This window comes from Chaetodon auriga, chromosome 12 (assembly GCF_051107435.1).
Source record: "Chaetodon auriga isolate fChaAug3 chromosome 12, fChaAug3.hap1, whole genome shotgun sequence".
In the NCBI taxonomy this organism is placed as follows: Eukaryota; Metazoa; Chordata; class Actinopteri; order Chaetodontiformes; family Chaetodontidae; genus Chaetodon; species Chaetodon auriga.
The window spans coordinates 4128669-4150727 of record NC_135085.1 but is presented as its reverse complement, the minus strand read 5'-3'; the positions used below and the strand labels follow the sequence as shown (position 1 = coordinate 4150727).

Here is a 22059-nt window from a genome sequence, read left to right as displayed (position 1 = left end):
AACGAATCACAACGCACATTCCCATGTTTTGGAGGAAGTACGACTAGTGTGAGCTAGTCAGCTAGTTAGCTAGCAAACTGCCTTCTATATCCACCCTTTAACAGTGCTTCTGACTTATCTCAACTACATGGATATGTATTCAATGCAGTTGGTAGTTGTAGCGTTGGAACTAGTGTTTCTTGACTCAGTTCACTCGCTGTAGAGTCGCCTCAAATTAGCCACATGCTAGGCTAGCATATGTCAACAGCCCACAGCAGCTTGAACTGCTAGGAGTCCGAGCTGTGGAAGAGGGACTGCTCAGGTACCCCGATATTTGTTCTGTTACTGTATGTGCTCACTTGTTCAAACCGATATACCATAATGTTTTAAAAATAAGGTATCATAATAAATGTACACGTCTTACACTAATTGTAGGTGTGTGATAGAGAGGACGTTCTGGAGTTAGGGTAACGTTGCTCCTCTGAAAAGCCCCGGCTGGCAGCTCATCGTGGGTCAGCAGGAAACTTCAGTGTTTCAGTTTCAACAACGTCATTTCAGTCAAAACACATTTTTTTGCCTCGCTCTTCACTTTCTGCATAGACTTTAACGTCAGAAGACTGTAAGAAAATAAAATGAAATCAAACTGGTACATCGCAGAATTACAACAGTATGTGTGGTGACTGAGGTTAAGAATGGCAGGACAATCAAACAGAACAGCTGTGTGCCAAGGCTCATGTGTTCATTTGCTTAACGTGCAACTTTGAGAAGCTGTGATTAACTAATGAGTTTATTCTCCAGTTGGTTCATCATGAAGACCAATAAGTCATATAAGCTTGTGCTACACAAGAAAGGCTTTGGTGGAAGTGGTAAGCAAGAACTTGTAATTCATGCAGCCTAAAGTGAGTTTTGATTTCAATCAGGTTGTTTTTCAAATCAACTTTTCCTCTGAGCAGATGATGAGTTGGTTGTCAACCCAAAAGTCTTCCCTCAAGTCAGTCTCAGGGATATAATTGAGATCGCACACCCTACAGATGAATATAGGTGAGCTTGCATAATGTGAACATCACAGTGTTGGGTTTTTTTTCCTGTTTTCACTGATGTATTCTATTTACATATTGTTCCACTACTGTCGCCATATTCTGACATTGTCTCTTTTGAAATTTCCAGTCCTCTCCTGCTGCAAGTGAAAAGCCTGAAAGAGGACCTTCAGAAAGGTAAATGAATTATGATCTAACATTGTAAGTAGCTGCATGTTTGCTACATTCAGCTAGAATTCAGCTGAGTCAGTTCAATCAAATTAAACATGAATGATCTCAGTGTCCCAACAAAGGGTTGACTGTTGTTGCTGCAGCAAAAGACAACAGGATAATAATAATAAGATTAATAATAAGAATACTAGAGTTTAAACAATTACCTGGTAGGTCAGTTTGCAGAAGATGAAGCAACAACTTTTTAATAAGCAATCATTCTTCTCAAGTCATTCTTCAAGCAAAAATGCCAATTGTGACCTAGTTCTTGGCTTTAGATGTGATGATTTGCTGCTGTTTTGTCTTTTGTAATACTGAACTTCAATTGAACTTGAATATCTTTGAGGTCTGAAGTGTTAAATAAAACCATAGACAGTATAAGTAGTGGACGTAGCATCCAAGTCTGAAGAGTCCAGCCAATGCTGAAGTGCCTTAAATCTGCATTTTTTGTAACGAAGGGGCGACTTCACTGGCTGCAAAAAGAAGTCCGGTTGTAACTCCAAAAATCCAAGATGGCAACAGCCATAGTGCTAAACTCAAGGCTTCAAAACAGTAGCCCTTGAATTAGTGTGTGAGATCACAGTGGGTTTAAATTTGAATAAAACCAGCCACCTGAAGACATCGCCGTGGGCTTCAGGAAACTGTTCTGGGTATTTTTCACTGTCTTATCTTATATCACGTTATTCACCAAAAATCCGCTGATTAATTGAGAAAATAATTGGCAGATTCATCAGTAATGAAAGTTATTATTAATTGTAGCTGTAGAGATCTCTCAAGTGGTGGACAGAATGACAGCAACACCAAACAATCTAATGCAATCCAGTACAGCAGGCCTGCCACACATCCTTCCTCTGTGATGCTTAGAATCTTTGTTGTTTCATAGCTTTGTGATTGAGGTGTGGATTCAACTCTTTGGGCGTTTTTCAGGCTGTAGTTGGTGGTGTCACTGTATTTCATTGCATTAAATCATAGTGTGTTTCTGTTATTTTGTCCACCTCCTATAATATACAGCATGAAAGACAAATATGCATTGATTGTAACTGTCGTCAATGTTCTCCACTCATGATGGATATTTGTTCATATCTAGAGACCATCAGTGTGGACCAAACTGTAGCACAAGCCTTCAAGCTGCGTGCTTACCAGGATGTCATTGTCAACATTGTCGACCCAAAGGTACATTCACCGTGAGCCCTCTGCTTCTTCACCATCTGTCAGTCCAACAGAATCTCTCATAGTGTTTTTGGCCTTGCAGGATGTAACGTTGGACCTGGTGGAGCTGACATTCAAGGACCAGTACATCGGAAGAGGAGACATGTGGAGACTCAAGAAGAGTCTGGTGGGCTTGTGAAAGTTTATATGTTTTCTGGATATAATGTGCAATAGAACATTTACGTGAGGATTTAACTGTTACAAACTTTATTCCAGGTGAGCACGTGTGCTTATGTGACGCAGAAAGTGGAGTTTGCAGGAATCAGGTATTAAGCATAAATGTCATTCTCTGCACACATTTGCATAAATGAGTTTAGACTGACTTGAATGTGGAATAAATTTACGTGCATGTATGCTTTTCTATGATTGAGCAGCACTGACAGCAGTCAACTAATGGTATGTGTAAAGGTGAAGAAAAAAAGGCAAAGGGGCCATCTACATAGATGGAGGCTAGAGGAGACAGCTTCCTTTAATCTCAACAGCCTCTGGCCTCGTTCTTTTGTACAGAGGTGATAATAACTGAATGACTGCAGGCCGTAAAATTCTTCTGTCGTGCATGCTTATGACATTATTCATTTTCCAGAGCCCAGGCCAGTGAACTCTGGGTAAAAGGAGAGAAAGTGACGTGTGGGTACATCAGTGAAGACACCAGGGTAAGAGCAGATTTGAAATGCTAATCTTCACAAACACAGATTCATGTTCACTATAGCTTTTATTTATGTAATTCATTCGTCTTAAATGACCTTGTGACACAGGTTGTGTTCAGATCCACTTCTGCAATGGTCTATATCTTCATTCAGATGAGTTGTGAGATGTGGGACTTTGACATCTATGGTTAGTTGGACCTCTCAGATTTGTTACTCACTCTTTCTAAACAGACTTCATTTCTGTTCGTTTTTCAATGCCAGAATTATTTCAGTATTTGCCTCTGGAGGAGTCTTATTTGAATTGTTTTGTTTTCAGGTGACCTCTACTTTGAAAAGGCTGTAAATGGTTTCCTGTCTGACCTTTTTGCCAAGTGGAAGGTTTGTGATTTGTTTTTGTCTGCCTGTGTTGCAACTGTTACTGTTAGAAACTGAAACAGTGTTTTCATGTTTAATGTTAAAACAGGAGAAGAACTGCAGTCATGAGGTGACAGTTGTGCTTTTCTCACGTACGTTCTACAGTGCCAAAACTATTGGTGAGTCGTTTTCCTTCGTTATCGTACTGAGTGATGATGCATATGAATGCTTTTCTAATGAATATAGTCACCATTTTCCTCAGATGAATTTCCTGAGATTCTGAGAGGGTCCATCAGACAAGATCATGAGGGACGTTTTTATGAAGACTTTTACAGGTAGCTGGAGTTATTCTACATTTTATTACATACTTTAAGGTCATCTAAATTATAGACTGGATTGTAGAGATTTTTTGCCAACTCTTAACTGTTTTGGGATCAGGGTTGTAGCACAGAATGAGAGACGGGATGAGTGGACATCATTACTGGTCACTATCAAGAAGCTCTTCATTCAGTATCCAGTCCTGGTGCGGCTGAAAGAAGCAGGTAGTTAAAGAGCTGAATGTTCGGATGAATTGATGGATCTTAGGATAAGGTGCCTGTTGTAACCACAGTCTTGGGTTTATTTACTCTCACATCAGATGGTTTCCCTGTCGGTTATAACTCAACTGCTGCTCAAGGAAACTACCTGGAGGCCATTAACCTTTCCTTCAATGGTAAGTACTAGACTCATTTCAGTGTTGAGTTTCTCTCAGGGAAAGAAGAAATTCTTTCACTGAGACCATCTTTGTTCATGTACCTGGTTCAGTGAAGAGGAGTCAGCATCATAGCTATCACATCACATCTAGCATTTATTGTATGCGTTGTGCAACTACACTGAGAACACACAGAAAACTACACATTTTCAAGATTAGCAAGTAACATTTTTATAGAACTTAAGGAGACTGTCAACAAGTGGCTTGGTAACCATTTCTTAAATCATGTTTCTAATAATCCTATCAAGGCACTGCAAGGCTGAACCTCAGCTTTTGTACTGTGTCCACTGGCCAATGAATGCCTTCCTCTGTGTCCAGGTTATGAGTCCTCATTTCCCTGGACAGTGTTTCCTTGTTGATTTTCACTTTAGGGACAGTAACCAAAAGAGCCGAAAAGCTGACAGTCATTGTGTCTCCCATAGTGTTTGACAAGCACTACATCAACCGTAACTTTGACCGCACCGGCCAGATGTCAGTGGTCATCACGCCCGGGGTGGGCGTGTTTGAAGTCGACCGCCTGCTTATGATTCTCACCAAACAGCGTATGATCGACAACGGTGAGTGAGACAATACAAGACACTTAAAAACATGGTCAAACTGAACAAATCTACTTGTTAACAGGGAATTAAAGGTTTACTGTATGAAGCTAATGATGTTGGTGGCACATACTTTTCTGTCTTTAGGTATTGGAGTAGACTTGGTGTGCATGGGGGAGCAGCCACTGCACGCAGTGCCCTTATTCAAGGTAATACATACACAGTGTCAGTCTCTGAAGGTGCACCCGGCCATACCTGTTGGTTACTGATGGTCATTCTCTCTGTAGCTGCACAACAGGACGACACCTGGAGACTCGCGTGTGGGAGACGACTATAACCTTCCTCACTGGATTAACCACAGGCAAGACAACATGATGGATGAGAAGAAAGATGAATTCAGATTATACACAAAGGTGAAATTGATGTATTTATGTCTTGCTTGGATCCTTTTCTTCCTCACCCACAGCTTCTACACCTCCAAAAGTCAGAACTCCTGCAGCTCCTTCACCCCTCGCATCAAACTGGCTGGTCACAAGGTACATGTGCTTTTTTGATGCACTGGTGTCACCAATGATGCCGCTTTTTCTGAAAGTTCTCCATGGTACCTTTGAAACATGTTTTAAGTGATTTTTTGTGTGTTTTAATATCTCATTTAAATGACCCTTTTTTTTCTAGCTCCATGCTGAGAAATTCAAAAGCAGCAAGGACCACAGTAAGTTGTCTCCCTTTATCTTTGTGAGCTCTTGATGCATGAATTAGATAATGACATCATTTTTAGCCCTTTGTGCTGGGGATGGAAATGTTGGTCTGACAGTTTGTCAGTGTGTCTGTCTGTCAGGCAGTGGGTCATTTTGCAGCTTTGGTCCTGACTGAAATATCTCACCAACTACTGGGCAGATTGAATTGAATTTGGCTCAGACTTTCATGTCCCCCTCACGATAAACTATAGTGATGTAACAAACATTAGCTTGCTAAGACACAAGGTAAGATGGTGCTCATGGTAAAGATTACATCTCCTTTGTAAAAGCATGTTAGCATCATGGATGTGGTTAGCATGCTGAAGTTAGCATTTAACTCAAAGCACCACTGTGCAGCCTCAGAGCAGCTAGCATGGCTGTAGACTCTTAGTCCTGTTAAGTTTCTTGAAGCATGAAGTACATATTACATTTTTATCATACTTCAACCTTCCTCTTCACTGCCTTTTCTAGCTCTCTGTGCTCCAAAGGACTCTGAAAACAGCCTGCCTATACAGGTGGACTACGACGCCTATGATGCTCAGGTGTTCAGACTACCTGGTCCTTCACGAATTCAGAGGAGCACCAACTTCAGGTATCTGACTACGTGCACAGAGCTATACTACTCCCCATGAAACACAGAGGACAGAGCTCTCCTCAGAAATAAACCCTGTCGATCTTCGGGCCTGTTGAATGGTAGTGACTGCATATTTGGATGAATTGAAAAAAAAAAGAACAGTAATGACCGTGTATCTTTCAGGATGGGTCGAGACAAAGAGACAAGTGGGAGGAAGAGCTGGGGCTCAGTGGACATCAGCGGAGGCATAGGTGCGTCTCCTCCTGTTCGCTCTGGAGGTCCTGAGGAACAGCGTAGCCTGGCCTCTGATGATAGTCTGGGCCCTGTATCCAACATGCTGCTCATACCCCGCATGCCTCCCGCCCAGTATGAAGTCAGCAGCTCCCTGGGATATACCAGCACCAGAGGTAACTCCTCCACATGGTGTCACTGAAGGGACGACACCTGCAAAGGATGTGATAGAACGTGCTCCATCTCTTTCTTTTCTCCATCCCATTGTTGTTGTCTTGTTTTGTTAATCTGTTGTCCAGAGTTGTTGGAGAAGATGATGGACTCTCAGCGGGACTCCAGTGCTCCAGGAAGGTTCACAGTGGGAAGTGCTGAGTCCACCCTACACATCCGTCCAGGAGGTTACACCCCGCAGAGAGCACTCATAAACCCCTTCACCCCATCCAGGATGCCCATGAAGCTCACCTCCAACCGGCGGCGCTGGATGCACACCTTCCCTGTTGGTGAGTGGACTCACAGTCTTGTGAAGAAAAACACTCAGTCAACAGTTAGATAAGGTGTGAGTTAGTAATCCTGTATGGATAAGGTAGTTTGTGGTGCTGTTGAGGTATATTGCATTGTAGAGAGAGGTGTTGGTGTTATTTATCCTAAACCCATTAACAGAAATTGTGTGAACAAAGTAATAGAAACACCTGTCAATATAACACAGTGCAGTTCTACAGCACCACAAACTGCAGCCTCCAGAGTGATCATACAGCTGAATCAACACCTCTGTGACTCAGTTTCTATAAAAGTGAACATTACAACACGATTTGGTCATCATGTAGGTACAATTTATTCCGGACTGTTTTATTGGCCTGAATTTATTTTAGCTATGCGTACCTAAAAACCCATACCTAACATACTTCCAATGGAAGAGATCACCTCTATAGGCTCCTTTCTGTCCAAAAATATATTCCAAACGTTAGTCAAGTCAAGCGGAAGATTCTGTCAATTTTGCATTTTTAATGAATTTTCCTCTTGTCCATGGTGACTAAGTGCAAGGTTATGCATCAAGTCTGAACCCACAAAGACATGTGTGATGGAAAACTGCTTTAGAAGAAAGAGCCAAAGAAGAAAAGGCCAAAGACTTTAGCTGTAATGCTGACATTTATCCAAACACCAGATTGCATGTGCCTATGTTTTTCTTCAGGTCCTTCTGGAGAGGCAATCCAGATCCATCACCAAACCAGACAGAACATGGCTGAACTGCAGGGCAGCCAGCAGAGAAATGCAGCCCACACCTCAGCTGAGCTGCTGGAGTTGGCCTATCATGAGGCCACTGGAAGGTCAGACACGCCTACCACAAGAAACACAACTTTCCTCTGGAAAGAATGTTAACTTGAAGCACAGACAGTGATTTCAATGCTTGTTATCTGTCGTCTTATTTAAGGCGAACAACCTCAAGGCAAGCAGGAGAGAACGGCCTTTACATTGGTGGAGCGATGGAGGATTTGACTGGAAGTCCAGGGAGCAACAACAGTGGTGATATGCTAACTCAAAAACAGTGTCCTCCTGAAACATACTGAGTGTTTTAACCCCGCTCTGCTATTCTTTAGCTCTACTTTTTTGTGCAGTGATACAAGAAGCACACCAGACTTGTGGCAGATTAGCAGATTAGCTTCTTGGCCATTTTTCCAACTGAGTAATGAACACATATGTATCAGTATTAGTGGAGGGTGATGATGTTCTATATCCAAAGCCTGTTATGTCATATTCCTCAGTGCCATAGAGTTCCATCATTTGGAGCTCCTGTTTGAGTAACGTTTGTTAAAAACTACTGTCCAACAACTTGCGACCTCTTTTCGAAGTTTCAGTGTCTTCAGACGGAGCAAGTGGGCTTCAGGTTGAGAGCCACAGACAGCCTGGAGAAATTAGAAATCAGTCTTTAATTTGTTGACAGTTAGAAGAATATAGAATATACAGAGGTTTAAGACTGTTGGTCAAGCGAGAAATTTTAATTTGATTCTGGGAAACTGGGATGGATGTTTGCATGGACTGATTGATTGATTGATTGATTGATTGAGAAAATTGAGAAATGTCGTTTTTTAAATTGTGATTTCCCTACAGGAACCCTAACCAACCGAGGTTCCTCATTTGAAGACTTCTCCCTCAGTGGTGCCGACCCAAGTGAGTCCATCCCCCCCTTACGAAAACAAACACATGTCAATTGTGGCAAACATTGTCATGTAGCCATAAATCAGGATCAGGTTGATATTGTTAATCACGTGACCATCATAATCATATAGTGATTATGGCTATAACCCTTCAGAGGTGTCTTCAAACTGTGAGGGTTTATTGAGCTTTGGCAGGCAGGTTTCTGAACTGGGCGTCTGTCTCCAGGGGCCGCAGGTATAAACGACTCTTACTCTTAGGTCATGTGGTTTGGGGTTACCCTCTCCTCCCTCTCTGTCCTCACTTTCTCTGTCCAACTCTCTTCTGTCTCTTTCTCTGGGCCTCCCGTTGGTCTTAATTCTCATGATAAGATATTAGCAGTTCTTAAAATTCTCTAATTAATTAGCTCTCCATAATTTTCCTACACTATGACCTGTTTACATTCAACAACCCTTGTGTGTACATCTCATTGCTGCATGGCAGGCGGTGTCCATAGTAGATTTCTTTTGGATGTAAATTGGTGCTTCTGTCACACGAATCTGTCTTGCACACAGTATTTTGTATTAGGAGTTTGCTCACCATCTGTATGTTTGCATGATGTGCTTTCTCTGTTTAAATCCACTCAGTCACTTTACAGTTCACGCCTTTGCTCAGCTAAGGACACATTTTTCACCCGCTTATGAGTGATGCCGATCACAGACTGACTGTCACAGAGCCACAATCTGCATGTTCGATCAAAGCTGCACAACTACAGGCCCCTCAGGAATCACCAGCAGGGGTGACAAGGCCAATAAAAGTAACACTTTCCTTGTTTTTTCTTCCCCTCTCTTCTACTTTCTTTTTTTTTATTTTGTGTTTTTATCCTCACTCTTTATTTTCCATCTTTATATCTCCGTCCTCTCCCCTCCTTTCTTTTGTTATCACCCCACTGTGCTTCCCCTTCCTGTCTGTATCCATCCCCGACCCCACACACATGTACCACGCCACTCTGGGTACATGCATTTGTCCTTGCTGTGGGGATTTTTTTTCTTTGTGTGTGTGCGTGGTGTGTGTGTGTGGTGTGGGTGCTCCTGAAGCCCTGCTGCTGTCTGCGCCCCCAACAGTGCCCAGCTTTTGCTGCACAGTGGGGGTGGACTGGAAGTCTCTGACCACGCCAGCTTGTCTGCCCCTTACCACCGACTACTTCCCCGACCGCCAGACACTGCAGAACGACTACACTGAAGGCTGCTATGACCTGCTGCCGCACAGTGACCTGGAGAGGTAGAAACATCCTGTCCTAACCATCCAGAGCCCGTCACTTAGTGCCTGCAGCTTCATAAATTCACATGCCAAAGGGCAGAAATTCCTCTGGGGAAAGAAATTGATCAATACACGTATCAGAGTCATCATGAATTGTTTTGTGATCACAAAGCAATAAGCTAAAGGAGCAGTAGTGAGGGGTGTAGCAAGTTCTTTGAGGACATTTTTGCCCAGAGTTTTGCCTTTTAGGCTTCACACAGTCTGCATATTGCCTTGCTGGTGATTGGTGATGCCATATGCAGCCTCCATAGAAGACTGCAGGCACTGCTTAGGGCTGAAATGAATACTTTCACATTCTCTGCATGGTTTCAGGTATACATGTACATACAAATTTATGTATATGTATGTATTTATTTATCAACAATGTTCTCCTAAAAAGGCACCAGAATTAAGTATCAGTAAAATCAGTATAGCACAGTGCTGTTTGGGGTAAAGATGCAAATACAGCATTTAGCTGTCGCACTTCATCGAGTCTCTGTCAAGGTACCTATAATTTTAAGTAGTGTTAGTGCATTGATAATACAGAGGTTTACAGAGCATTTCTGATTCTGTCTGTTGTGTTTTAGCGCATTCTCCTGACCAGCATTAAACAGATCAAAGACTCAAACTGTGTGTTCATCTGTTTTCATGCTTCTGTCTCTTTCTCAGGCGGGAAGATGAAGCCCCAGTGATGACTGCCTCTCAGGTGTTTGAGGAGTTTATCTGTCAGAGGTTGATGCAGGGCTACCAGATTATCGTCCAAACCAACAGCAGGAAACCACAGCCCTCTGTGGCTACTCCACTTGGCAGCAGCCCTCTTTACTCAAGAGGTAGATGTGTAGAATGTTTCATATAATTTCTTTAGTGCACATATTTAAAAATCCTTAATATTTATATATTCGTCACACCACAGGTCTGCTGTCATTTTAATCCATAGAACAGTGTTTGCAATGTGTGTGTGTGAGTTCAGAACATGGTGTTATTTTTGTGTTGGTGTACAGTTTTAACCAGTGATGAGGTGTCTTGACCACAGCTGTATTTAATGCAGTGTGTTTGACGTCTTGTCCTCTGTTCTGAACATCATTGAAGGGTTGACATTGCAGAGAAGTGGTGAACACTTAATAACCAGCAGCAACACATCACCTGATAAAGTAATTGTAATTATATTACCAAAATCTTGTTAGAAAGTAATTGTATTACTTTGGCACAGCAAGAAAGTGAAGTATTACCACAGTACTACCCCAGTACTGCTCAGCTGTAGGATGTACGTGTTTGAGGTAACGTTAGATAGTCACTGTAATATAGCTGTCCCACCTTTACTGACAAACTAAAATATACAAATGACTTAAACATATGTTTGTGGTAACTTCTAGAGAAACAGCAGTTTTCAAACTCTGGTTGCAGTATTTGAGAAAATATGTCTTAGTCTTTTGAGAGAAAGTTTGGTAGAAAACATCAGCAGACCCACGGTGACTGTATGTGTCCTCTCCTCTCTTTCTTTTCAGGTCTGGTGTCTCTACGCCGAGCAGAGGAGGAGGAGACTGTTTACTGGCTCAGCATGGGCCGGACCTTCCATAAGGTTTGCCTCAAAGACAAGATTATCACTGTCACTCGCTACCTGCCCAAGTGAGTATGACTAGCGACCTCTAACACATGTTGAAGCTCCCAAAATGGGTAAAAGTATCTCAAGAGAGGTTAGAGCACAAAAATGTGCCAATTTCAGTTTTCAAGTACAACACAATAAAAAGCTAGTGAGGGAATTTAAAGGCTCCTGTCCAGAGTTTGACTGTCAAGTGTCAAATGTTTGATGTTATAATCGGAACACATCGCAGACTCAGACAGGAAAGCTGCTGCTGCTGTAACTCAACTGGAGCTGCTTAAACCTCAGGGTTGAACACTCTGCTGCATATCATGTACTTCATCTCCATTTCAATTCCCTCATTTCTGTCAGCTCTCTACTGCCACAATCTAATAAAAAAGGCAGAAATACCAGAAATTCCTGTTGTATAATGACATCAGCAGGCTGAAAACTGGCTGTCCTGTTCTCTGTGTGTGTGTGTGTGTGTGTTTTAGGTACCCGTACGAGTCGGCTCAGATCCAGTACAGCTACAGCCTGTGTCCTCCACATTCTGACGCTCAGTTTGTGTCCTGCTGGGTGGAGTTTGGCCATGAGAGACTGGAGGAATACAAGTGGAACTACCTGGACCAGTACATCTGCTCTGCTGGCTCTGAGGACTTCAGGTAAGCCCGCATATTCAAACACATGCACATCATGTAAACTTTATGCTACTGTTGAGATGTTTACTCTCCTACACACACACGAAATGAATCTGCAGTGGAATGAGTATCATTGTCAGATACTGTTCCGTATCTTCCTTCTGCCTCCATAGTTTGATCGACTCTCTGAAGTTCTGGAGGACTCGCTTCCTCCTGCTGCCGGCCGGAGGAGCTCGGCGGGTGGCGGACGGGGAGGGGCACTGGGATGTCTATGGGGAGGGAGCAGGTGCTGGGATGGGTGGCAGTGGGGACTGGGTCCTGCTAGATGGCTTCATCCGCTTCCTGGAGGGCCTCAACCGTATTCGGCGTCGCCATCGCTCCGACAGGATCATCAGAGTGAGGCTCTCCTGGTTTGAATCACCTTTGTACATGAAACCTTTTATGAAAACACCTTTACAGTCCCCACGGTCAGGAAGCCTGATGTTACCTTTTTACTACTTTACAGTCAGGATCATCCACAGTTCTCCCATCATACCTGTGTTTTTTACTTCTTGTTGTCCACTCACTTAGTCAATAAAGCAATGAGGTGATCAACTGAAAATTCAGCAACAATTCTGATAATTAAATCTTTAAGTATTTTTTTTATGAAAAAATACAAGTCATTCACTAGTTCAAGCTTTTGAATTATGAAGATTTGCTGCTTTTCTTTATGTGATAGGAAATTGAGTATTTCTGTTTTTCTGACATTTTATGAAAAAGCTTGTGATTTATTGAGAAAATAATTGGGAGATTACAGAATATTTAGTTTCACTTCCTGTGACTCTGGTATGAAAATCCACTCCCAGGGACTTTCAGAAGCCAGCTTGACATTTTCAGACATTTTTTTTTAAATGTCACTGCTGCACACTGAAAATAGTCCACAAACACAGTTGCCAGTCATACATAAGTGAAGTTTCCAGAAAATGAGCTTCTTTCTCTGTAATGTGAACTTTTGAGTTACAGTCATTACATTAGTAACTATTTATTATTACTGTAGTAATAAGGTGTAGTACTGAAGTAGCTGTCTTGCCACTGAACATGAGGAAAAACACCTCTTTAGCATTTGCTCTGTTAACATTTGTATTTACTGTGTCTTGAGGCGCTTTAATGGACACTTCCCTCTCTTCCACTGTTTTCACACAGCAGAAGGGCACACCAATGAAAGGACTGCAGGTTACCAGTCCCCTCCCTCCGTATCCTACTGAGCCTGTGGCGCCCCCACAAGGCAAGAAAGGCACCTCAGCTTTGTCAGCCTTACTGGAGATGGAGCAGAACCAGAAGTGAGTCTCTCCTGGGACTGCAGGCTAACATGTTGTTTACGTTGAAGCCATTCATCTCAGCTTAACTGTATTGTTCTGCTTCCTCTCAGGGCGCTGGATGAACAGCAGCAGCAGCAGCAGCAGGCAAAGCCCTCAACAGCCGTCAGCGACCTCTCAAGTGTTGCCACAGCTCCCCCATATGTGGACAGTCCCCGCAAGGTGAGCATCAGTTCTGTGTGTTTATCAGAATAAGTTGTTTTGCTTCAGGCATTTAGCTTCTGCAGACACATCTGAATGTATTTTTTACCAGCAATACTTGGATAAAATGGTCCTTCTTGGCTGGTGCTTTGGTGTGGGGCTTTTCTTTCCTTCCATCTGCATTTCTCTCCATGCCTCTGTTCTGTTCCTGTCGCTGTGCTTTGGGTGTTTGATCCTGGCTTATGTTCTCCTGTATGCTGGCAGGACGCTGCCTTTATTTTGGATTTTATACGTAGCCCTCGCTCCTCCTACATCTATCACTCTCAGGTCAGTAACGAGGTGCCTGGGCATCGCTGAAGCTGTGTGTTTTGGTTTGTGTGTGTGCGTGTGTGTTAGTTCACATCGCTGTAGCTCCTCTAACTCACTCTGCATCTCTGTATGAGCATGGTGTGCACAGTGTGGGAGTCACGTGATGTTTGACTTGCGGTGCCCCGGTCGTTAGATTGCAGTTTTCACCTTTGTTGTGTTTGGACATTGTGTTCAGTAGTGTAGTGTCTGCTGTTACTGTAGGTAGTGACACTGTCAACCTTCACACCAGGATCACATTTAATCCATAGTTCCTTTGTGGTTCAAGCTGTTGGCACTTCCCCACAGCAAAAACATTGAAGATAAAACATATTCAGTGAGATTAGTGATTTTACAGATGCAGTGAGCTGGCATAGTGTGACAAAACCAGGGTGACAAAACCAGGGTCTGTGTTTTCAGAGAAAATGTAGTTAATATTGAATTGTTGATATATCCAGTAACATGCCCATGCAAACATGTCTTATATCTTAAACAGCCCTACTACCTACCAGAATAACACTCATAACCAGGGAACCATCACATCACATAGTAGTTAGTGAAACAAGGACATGAATAACCAAGTTTCTTATTATATCATGAATATGAGTCCAACCAGCTGAAAATGACCAGAAACGTCCCTGCTGCCATCTGTATAACTACATCGAACACTCCTGTCGGCTCAGTGACACTGGATGGCCTAAATCCTAATATCAGTGCTCTCCAGTTCCAGAGAGTAATGCTTAAGTGTGATCCTGGTGTAACTAGCATGTACTGTATCACATCGGGACTCACTCACTCAGATCAGCTGTTCAGGCCCACTCCTGTTTCCATACGTGAGATCAGGACTGGGTTGGTAAAAGGTCCGTTAGCCCACTATACAATGGAGGTGAATGGATTTTATTTATGGAGGTCACAGTATTTAAAAATGAAAATCCACCAACAATGTGACTTTTCAGAAACAGTGTCTCTTTTACTCTGGGTTTACTACACTGTGAACAGTTTTCACTGTGAGAGATTCATCTGGAAAGAGATGATTTTTTTTGCATGTCAGGTCTCAATGCTGTGTGTATCGCATCCAGAATCCTGTTCACCTCCTCTGTATTGGTGTTGTGTCAGAAAATTCCTAGTCAGATATCTCAACTGTGGACACATAAAAGCATCCTCATGGCTGGATACCACTGGAGGTGGTGACCCTGAAAATACACTGACAGAAACAGCTCATTTAAGTGAAGTGCCTTTGACTGTGTAGCTACCTGCTGAAGCCAGCGAGGCTGCAGATAAAGGAGTCCAGCCAGCAGTGACAGGTGGTGCAGCAGCAGCACAGCAGCCTGCAGGAGAGGCTGCAGCCAGCAGCACCACAGAAAGCAGGTAACCTTTGACTTCATGTGCTGCAGAGATGCTCCTGACAGCTGCAACAAAATACATGTAGCACCTCAGAATGATCAGTAAACCACTGTAATAGTTGAATACTTAAAAACAACAGGTTTAAGAAAGTGATATCTTAGATGTTTTGATTTTATGACATGAAATGTTTAAAATTATTTAAATTGTTTGTAGTTTAGAACTGATCGGTGGTCTGTTTACAGTGGGCAGGCAGCAGCAGGAGCCCTTTCTCTCTCCTCTTCCTCAACGCTGTTAGAGATCCTGGAGGCCATCAAACATCCCACGTAAGATTTGTTCTCGTCTGTTTTGGGTCTTGTGTTGGAAGTCAGTTGCAGTGGGTCAGAAACAATCGACACATCTCTCAGATATTTTGGCTTTTTGTTTGGTAAAATCACATGACATCTGGTATTACAGGACAGGTGTGCAGCTGCTCCCAGAGCAGAAGGGCTTGCCACTCAACTGCTTTATCAGCGCAGAGGTCGTTCATTGGCTGGTCAACAATGTGGAGGGTGTGGCCACACAGGGGATGGCTGTGGATATCATGCAGGTCAGAGCTGTGTGTCCCAACTTGATGAAAAATATAATTGAGGACGAATTCAAATTTCCAAGATCTTAGAATTCAGCAACATCACTGAAAAGAAAGAATAGTCCCGCCCATAACCCCCATAGAACCACGACTTTTACAGGCCACAGTTTTTACGCTTTGTCTTGTGTTCTAATGGATCAAACGAGACGTAATGTTTTAATTAGTGATCATTAGAGGTGCTGGTGAGCAGACCTTCACTGTCTCTGTCTGTTTGGTTTGTGTAGAAAATGCTGGATGAAGGTGTGGTGGCCCACGCTTCTGGAGATGCCATGCGCACCTTTGTCTACGGATTCTACTTCTACAGGATAGTAGGAGACAAGGATGGTGAATGGATTTAAAATACATGTCGAGTCTTTACGGGTCACTGCTTTTATCTCAACATGCAGTACAGAATATACTGTTTTCTACATGCTGGCACAGTGTAAACATATACTATATGTATCTGTAATTAATGTCAGGTAACTAGAAAATCTGTAATTTTCCTCATGCAGAGGTTTCCAGATTATGTTGTCATGGTATTCTTGTCCTACTGAAGGCCCAACATCCCAGCCCCCACCCACAGCAGCTGGAGGCTGGTCTGCTGCCGCCCTGGAGGACTTTGCTCTGTTCCAGAGGAAGTGGTTCGAGGTGGCCTTCGTGCTCGAGGAGCGGCGACCCTGCGACCTCCCGGCCTTCCTGCTGCCCTGGCTGCCCAGCCGGCCAGCCTCCTACGCAAGTAGGCACAGCTCCTTCAGCCGCAGCTTTGGAGGACGCAGCCAGGCCGCCGCACTGCTAGGTACACCCAGCCCGATCCTCCCGGCCCAGCCAACACCTCAGAGAAGCCACAATCTCCTCCCTCATCCAGTCCAATGCAGATCACACACAGGTCTACTTCAGAGAAAGACCTGGGTCCAGTATTTACATGTCACACAGGGCAGAGAGGGTTGTGCTTATTATTTATACAACTGTTTATGGCAGTGCAGTGTGCCCTGCTCATATCCACTCTAAACATGAACCAGAAGGTACTGAGCACCCTCGGTTGAGCCCTTAAGCTTCCATACAGCATTAATTCACTCATCTAAGGCTCATTGTTTTTGGTTTGTACCAATCTTCCCTATAAAATACCTGGATTTTGTTTAGAAGTAGCAAATCACACTGCTGGAGTGGCCGAGTGGCAGTCAGGACAACGATGGAACCGACAGCAGGGCAGGAAACCAGTACTACCTCGTTACCTGTCGAGGCATAGTGGCTCTCCTGCTGCACTACAGCAGTATAGAGCACAAGATGGAGAACAAGAAAGGAAAAGGGTGGCACTGAGATTGTGTTAAAAAGGAGAACATTATGGAGCAGGATGAAGAGCATTGACCAAGCAAGTGGCCCATGGAACACAGAGATGTATACACTGTATTTCTATATTTTTTGCAGCCACAGAGCCATCAGGTCAGCAGTGATAAGACAGGAGGAAGCACAGAATATTTTCTTCTGATTCATGCTTTGACATAGAGTTCATGTAGGGTTCTCAAATGTTTTTCTCATAAACTTTCTCTCTGTGATTTTTCAGATTAGGTTGGAATTAGGGGTTCAATGCTTTTCCTGATTTCATTCTAAATATTCAAAATAAACAAAGGGAACAATTAACAAACATATATAAGCCAAAAGTAATGAGCCCCACATGTCCATGACCTCAGACAAACCACTCACCACTCCATCTTTACTCACAATCAATGAATCCTTCTCTGTCTCACGGTGGGATTCTTACCATCACCACAGAACTTCCATCTAACATTTCATGTCATCACCTTCATCGCCGTCCATCATCATCATGTCTTTGCTGTGTGAGTGAGAGATACTGGACTCAGCTGTCCTGACAGTGGGCTGTAGATCTGCATTGAACAGCTGGCGGTGTGTTCTCTAGTGTGTAATGCATGATGAGCGTCTCCTCCAGCTGTAGTTCTGTCCATCCGTCCTCAGTGGCTCTGCCTCTGTGTGACGTGGCCACATCACTGATTGATGCCATCAAATTTTTCCACCTCCATCCTCCAATTATTGCATGCTTTGTTGTTAGTGTGTAGCTGATCCAGGAGCAGTAGGTAGTTGGTGTGGTGTTTCAGTGCATGCTGTGGTGTTAGTGGCTGTGGTTCAGTAGTGCTGTGGTGTTCAAAGTCCTCACCTGTCGCTCTCCTCCGGGCTTTTCAACATAAAGCACCGTCACAGCACAGAACGTTGTGACAGTGTTTCTGCTTCGCTTTCAGCTCAAAGCTTCATTTGGCATCTTTTATCCAAGCATTTTTGAAAATTTTTGCAGCTTTGCAGCAACAGCTAACAGCTATGCAGATGAATGCTTTCTCAGTTTGCTGTCTTACGCAGGTTTCCTGGAATAGTCTTAATGCTTAATGCTGAAATCAATCATTAGACGCTCACTGATATACAGACATTACTGCTCGTTTAACTTTCCCGTGGTTACAACTGTAAGCGTTCAGGCCATCAGATGACTGGAGACAGTAATCATCAGTGTTTTTAGCAAATGTAATTCACGCACTGAATGACAAAGCTGCTTGTGTCTATGGAAAGAAAAGTGAATTTGCATACTAACAGTACAATAATCATAACTTGATTTGCAAGCACAAAGACAAATCCAAACAAAGTCTTTACAAAAGACTTAAAAGAAAAGAAATGCACAGATCAGAGCAGACTAAGATATACATAAATAAGATGAAATAAAATAAAATGAACAAATGAAAAGAACAAATGCAATGAAAGTGATCAGCAAGACATAAATCAAATTAGGCTTTAGTTACCAAATTGATGGATTTAGCTGATGAGACACGTCCATATTTGTTTGTTTTCCAGTCATCCTCATGCACACAGTAGATGTATGCACGGTAACTGTTGTGACTTAACGGCTGACAATGCCAAGAAATCTGTTTCTGACTGTTTTTGATGCATCTAACATGTTACATTTAGTCCATGCTCAGCACCACTGCTCTCACTCCTCCCTCTGCCTGCCCATCATGCCGTCCCTCTCCTTTCTTTTGCTTCCATTGCCTCCTGTCTTCCTGTGTCTCCACCTTCCCTCCGTGTGTCCTCCAGCTGCCACAGTCCCGGAGCAGAAGACGGTCACTCTGGATGTGGACGTTAACAACCGCAGTGACCGAACCGAATGGTGCAGCTGTTATTATCACGGAAACTTCTCCCTCAACGCTGCCTTTGAGATCAAGCTGCACTGGATGGCTGTCACTGCTGCAGTGCTCTTTGAGATGGTAACTAGATGGCCACACCCCTTTTTTCTTAACTATCACAGGATCACACCTAAATAGAATCAATAGATTGCAGCTCAGACACTCATCAAAATGTAACGCCTCTTTGAAAAAAATAAGTATCAGCCATTGTAGCCTAGCTCTGATAACAATACAATGATATCATCTGCATAGAGGTGTATCTAAGTCAGTATATTTATAATGAACTCTCAGATGTTTGTGTTGTCTCTCATACAGGATGCTAAAAGGTTCAGTGATCAGTGCACTCAGCATGTCCTCTGCAGGATTACTCACAGCTGTAAACAATGTGTAAAATTGGTGCAGTTTCCCTTTAGAGCAAAATCCATGGGTCTTCTTTTGCGGTCATTCTTCTGTGTTAGGTTAGCATTTTACTCAAAGTTTGGTGACTTTGGTGACAGTTACACCGCCGAGTGCACAGAAGAAGCTGCAGGACTGATCAGAGGGGTTTGAAGCTAGTCTATCGCTGAAGCATGTTATCTAAACCTCTCATTTGGAAGTGAAAAGGAGGGAGATTATCAGATAATTTGCTGCAAACACCCATCAGAGTGATGTCTAGCTAAACTGAATTCTCCCTCACTGGAGTGGCAGAGACCTGGTAAAATGCAGGGGCGGTGGACCCTGACAACTGTGGCATGATTTCCTCTGTAGCACAGATGTTTCACTGCTTGATTTAGCTTCCTTTGTCTGCACAGCACCTCGCCTCTTCTCTGTTAAGTTTCAGGACTCAAACCCCAGCAGCACACCACTCTGTAGACTGTCACCTTCTCACTAACATCCTCCTCTTCCAAACGGCTCCTTATTTACTAAAGGCAGAAGTGACAGTGGTGCATGAATATATGGCTGAGTGTCTTCCTTGAGAATGATTTGAACAGGTTCAGTCTTTAGCTGGCTGCTAGTTCTGGTTTGATCCCATATACGGGAAGTGGGTATTGTCTGCTGGTGTAGACAGTTTTCAGAAGTGAAAGGAAGGAGCAGATCTTCATAGAGGTCAGGTTTAACAGTGACCTGCTGTTGTTTAACCAGTTATCTTCCATCAGGTTCAAGGGTGGCACAGGAAAGCAGCCTCCTGCGGCTTCCTGCTGGTCCCTGTGCTGGAGGTTCCCTTCGCTCTGACGTCTTACCTGTACGGAGATCCACTGAGAGCCCAGCTCTTCATCCCTCTAAACATCCACTGTTTGCTGAAGAACAGCAGTGACAACCTGTTTGAAGGTAGAGGAGCCCTCTGTCTGAATGCTGCGTTCAAGTGTGTGATGAACAGCAGCTCTGTCACATCGCATTTGTTTTAACTCATCAAACAGGTTTCGAACCGGAGACGTACTGGGACAGGATGCAGCTCTTTCAGGAGGCCATACTGTACAGGTTGGTGTTGTGTTGTGGTTTTCCTAACCCACAGTCATGTTTAAAATCTTGAGGGCGTGATGGAACATTTTGAGCACTGAACAACATTTTTTACTAGTACAGAAATAATGCTTTGTAGAGAAATTATTATCACTCAAAGAAAAATCTGTTTTCTTCTCAAGTTTATTTGTGCGTGTGCTCTTATTGTTAAAATAATAGAACCTAACTGATTCTTTTTTTAGCATTAGTATTATTATTATTTATTTACTTTTGCTCAAAATATCCCATCATGCTCTAAGGAATGAGCCTGACATTTAGGATTACAGTGAATTAGAAGTCTGTGTCCTGAACAAATGTTTTCTTTTGTGTATCTGAGCTACTGTATGCAAAAACATGCTCTTTTTTCTGTTGTTTTTTTCCAGATTTGGCTTTGTGCATGACAAGTTCTCTGCTTCTGCTTTTAATTTCCCCTCTGAGAACAAACCGCAGTACATCCATGTAACAGGTTTGTCACACCACCACATGAAAACACACAAAGTGCCTTTCTGAAAGCTTCAGAGCGTCAGTCTGATTCTCTTATGTCAGGCACCGTGTTCCTGCAGCTGCCGTACTCCAAGAGGAAGTACTCGAGCGGGCAGCAGCGGCGACGCAGAAACTCCACCACCTCCAACAGCCAGGGGCCGTTCGGTGGCGAGGAGCGGGTCGGTTACTACTGGGCCTACAACACCATGCTGACCAAGGCCTGGAGGACGGGCGTGCTGGGTGACGAGAGGCTTGCCGACCGCCTGCTCAGAGACTTCACTGACTTCTGCGCCAACAAGGACAACAGACTGCTGAACTTCTGGGACAGCTGCCAGGAGAAAATGAACGCTAGCGCTCCTTGACAGGAGGAGAACGAAACGTAGAACAGAATAAACAAGGAATGTGAAAAGTAATCTTTATTTATGCATCGACTCGGCTGCACGCTGCTCTGCTGCTGGTCAGGGGCAAACAGGAGACGGACCCCTCTCTGAATGAACCACTGATCTCTGCTCGACTCTCCGGTCTGGATGGTGAAACAGGAACTTTTAACTATTCATGCCTTAAGAGCAGAAATCCTGCTCCAGTGTTGTGTTCTGGTCATTCTTTAATTATTTATAGTGTGTAAATAATCATTTGAAAGGCTGTTTTGCTCTGCCTACCTGTGAAGCACCAGTTTTAGACTTCCACTGGTTTCCATATCGCACCCACCTGACATCCTCAGGGTGTTGACGTTTGTGCTGCATTCAATAAACCACTTCCTGTCAGAGTCACATGCAGTGTTGTGATGAGTTGATGAGTACCACATGACAGAGGCCTGTCGCTCAATCATGTGGTTGGACAAGACAGATCTGAGTAGTAAAAACAAATCAGTATCATCATCAGAAATAGATATCCAGGCTGAAATTAAACAATGGCAGCAGGAAAAGCAACTCTTTATTTATCTTCGGGATACTCACGATCATTTTACCTGACCTGTCAGTGGGACCCAGCCTGATGTGTTGAACTGAACGCACCTGAGATTTTGGAGCTTTTGGTCACATCCTCCTCAACAGCAGCCCTGTTACTGTGGAAATCTAACTATTGTCATTTTTGTGGGAACACTTAAAGGTCGTCTCAACCACATTTGCTTAAAATAATCTTTAACATCATCTTAATTCTTCCTCTTATGGTGTGACCACATGATGACTTTTTCCATAAAGTTGAGTAAATGACTCAGACACG

General features: G+C 43.4%; 1 protein-coding gene across 5 annotated transcripts; it reads left to right on the top strand.

Annotated features, from left to right (window-relative positions):
• Positions 1–36: 36 nt before the first annotated feature.
• Positions 37–21608, top strand: depdc5 (DEP domain containing 5, GATOR1 subcomplex subunit). 5 transcript variants are annotated; one of them, XM_076745544.1, is made up of 43 exons: positions 37–301; positions 778–845; positions 933–1020; positions 1147–1193; positions 2314–2399; positions 2479–2562; positions 2652–2701; positions 3019–3088; positions 3191–3269; positions 3399–3460; positions 3546–3615; positions 3699–3771; positions 3875–3978; positions 4074–4148; positions 4610–4744; positions 4871–4932; positions 5011–5084; positions 5190–5259; positions 5399–5435; positions 5932–6052; positions 6218–6441; positions 6565–6765; positions 7455–7590; positions 7695–7786; positions 8372–8431; positions 9520–9676; positions 10364–10524; positions 11200–11320; positions 11768–11935; positions 12085–12307; positions 13094–13230; positions 13320–13428; positions 13672–13734; positions 15002–15120; positions 15339–15419; positions 15550–15682; positions 15946–16045; positions 16257–16496; positions 18791–18960; positions 20016–20187; positions 20277–20337; positions 20739–20821; positions 20902–21608. In XM_076745544.1, exons 2-43 carry the CDS (start codon positions 788–790, stop codon positions 21198–21200), a joined length of 4755 nt encoding a protein of 1584 aa, XP_076601659.1. In that variant the 5' UTR covers positions 37–301; positions 778–787; the 3' UTR covers positions 21201–21608. The 5 variants fall into 5 exon arrangements, with proteins under 5 accessions (XP_076601659.1, XP_076601657.1, XP_076601660.1 ...); XM_076745542.1 differs by having other exon boundaries at positions 9493–9676; positions 13097–13230; XM_076745545.1 differs by having other exon boundaries at positions 9493–9676; positions 16257–16436.
• Positions 21609–22059: the final 451 nt, after the last annotated feature.

Bases quoted from the DNA above. Each gene is read 5' to 3' on its own strand.
- depdc5 (XM_076745541.1), top strand. From the start codon at position 788: ATGAAGACCAATAAGTCATATAAGCTTGTGCTACACAAGAAAGGCTTT. The intron at 15,683-15,945 runs GTCAGAGCTGTG...TGGTTTGTGTAG, and splicing joins TGGCTGTGGATATCATGCAG to AAAATGCTGGATGAAGGTGT. The intron at 20,338-20,738 runs GTTGGTGTTGTG...GTTTTTTTCCAG, and splicing joins CAGGAGGCCATACTGTACAG to ATTTGGCTTTGTGCATGACA.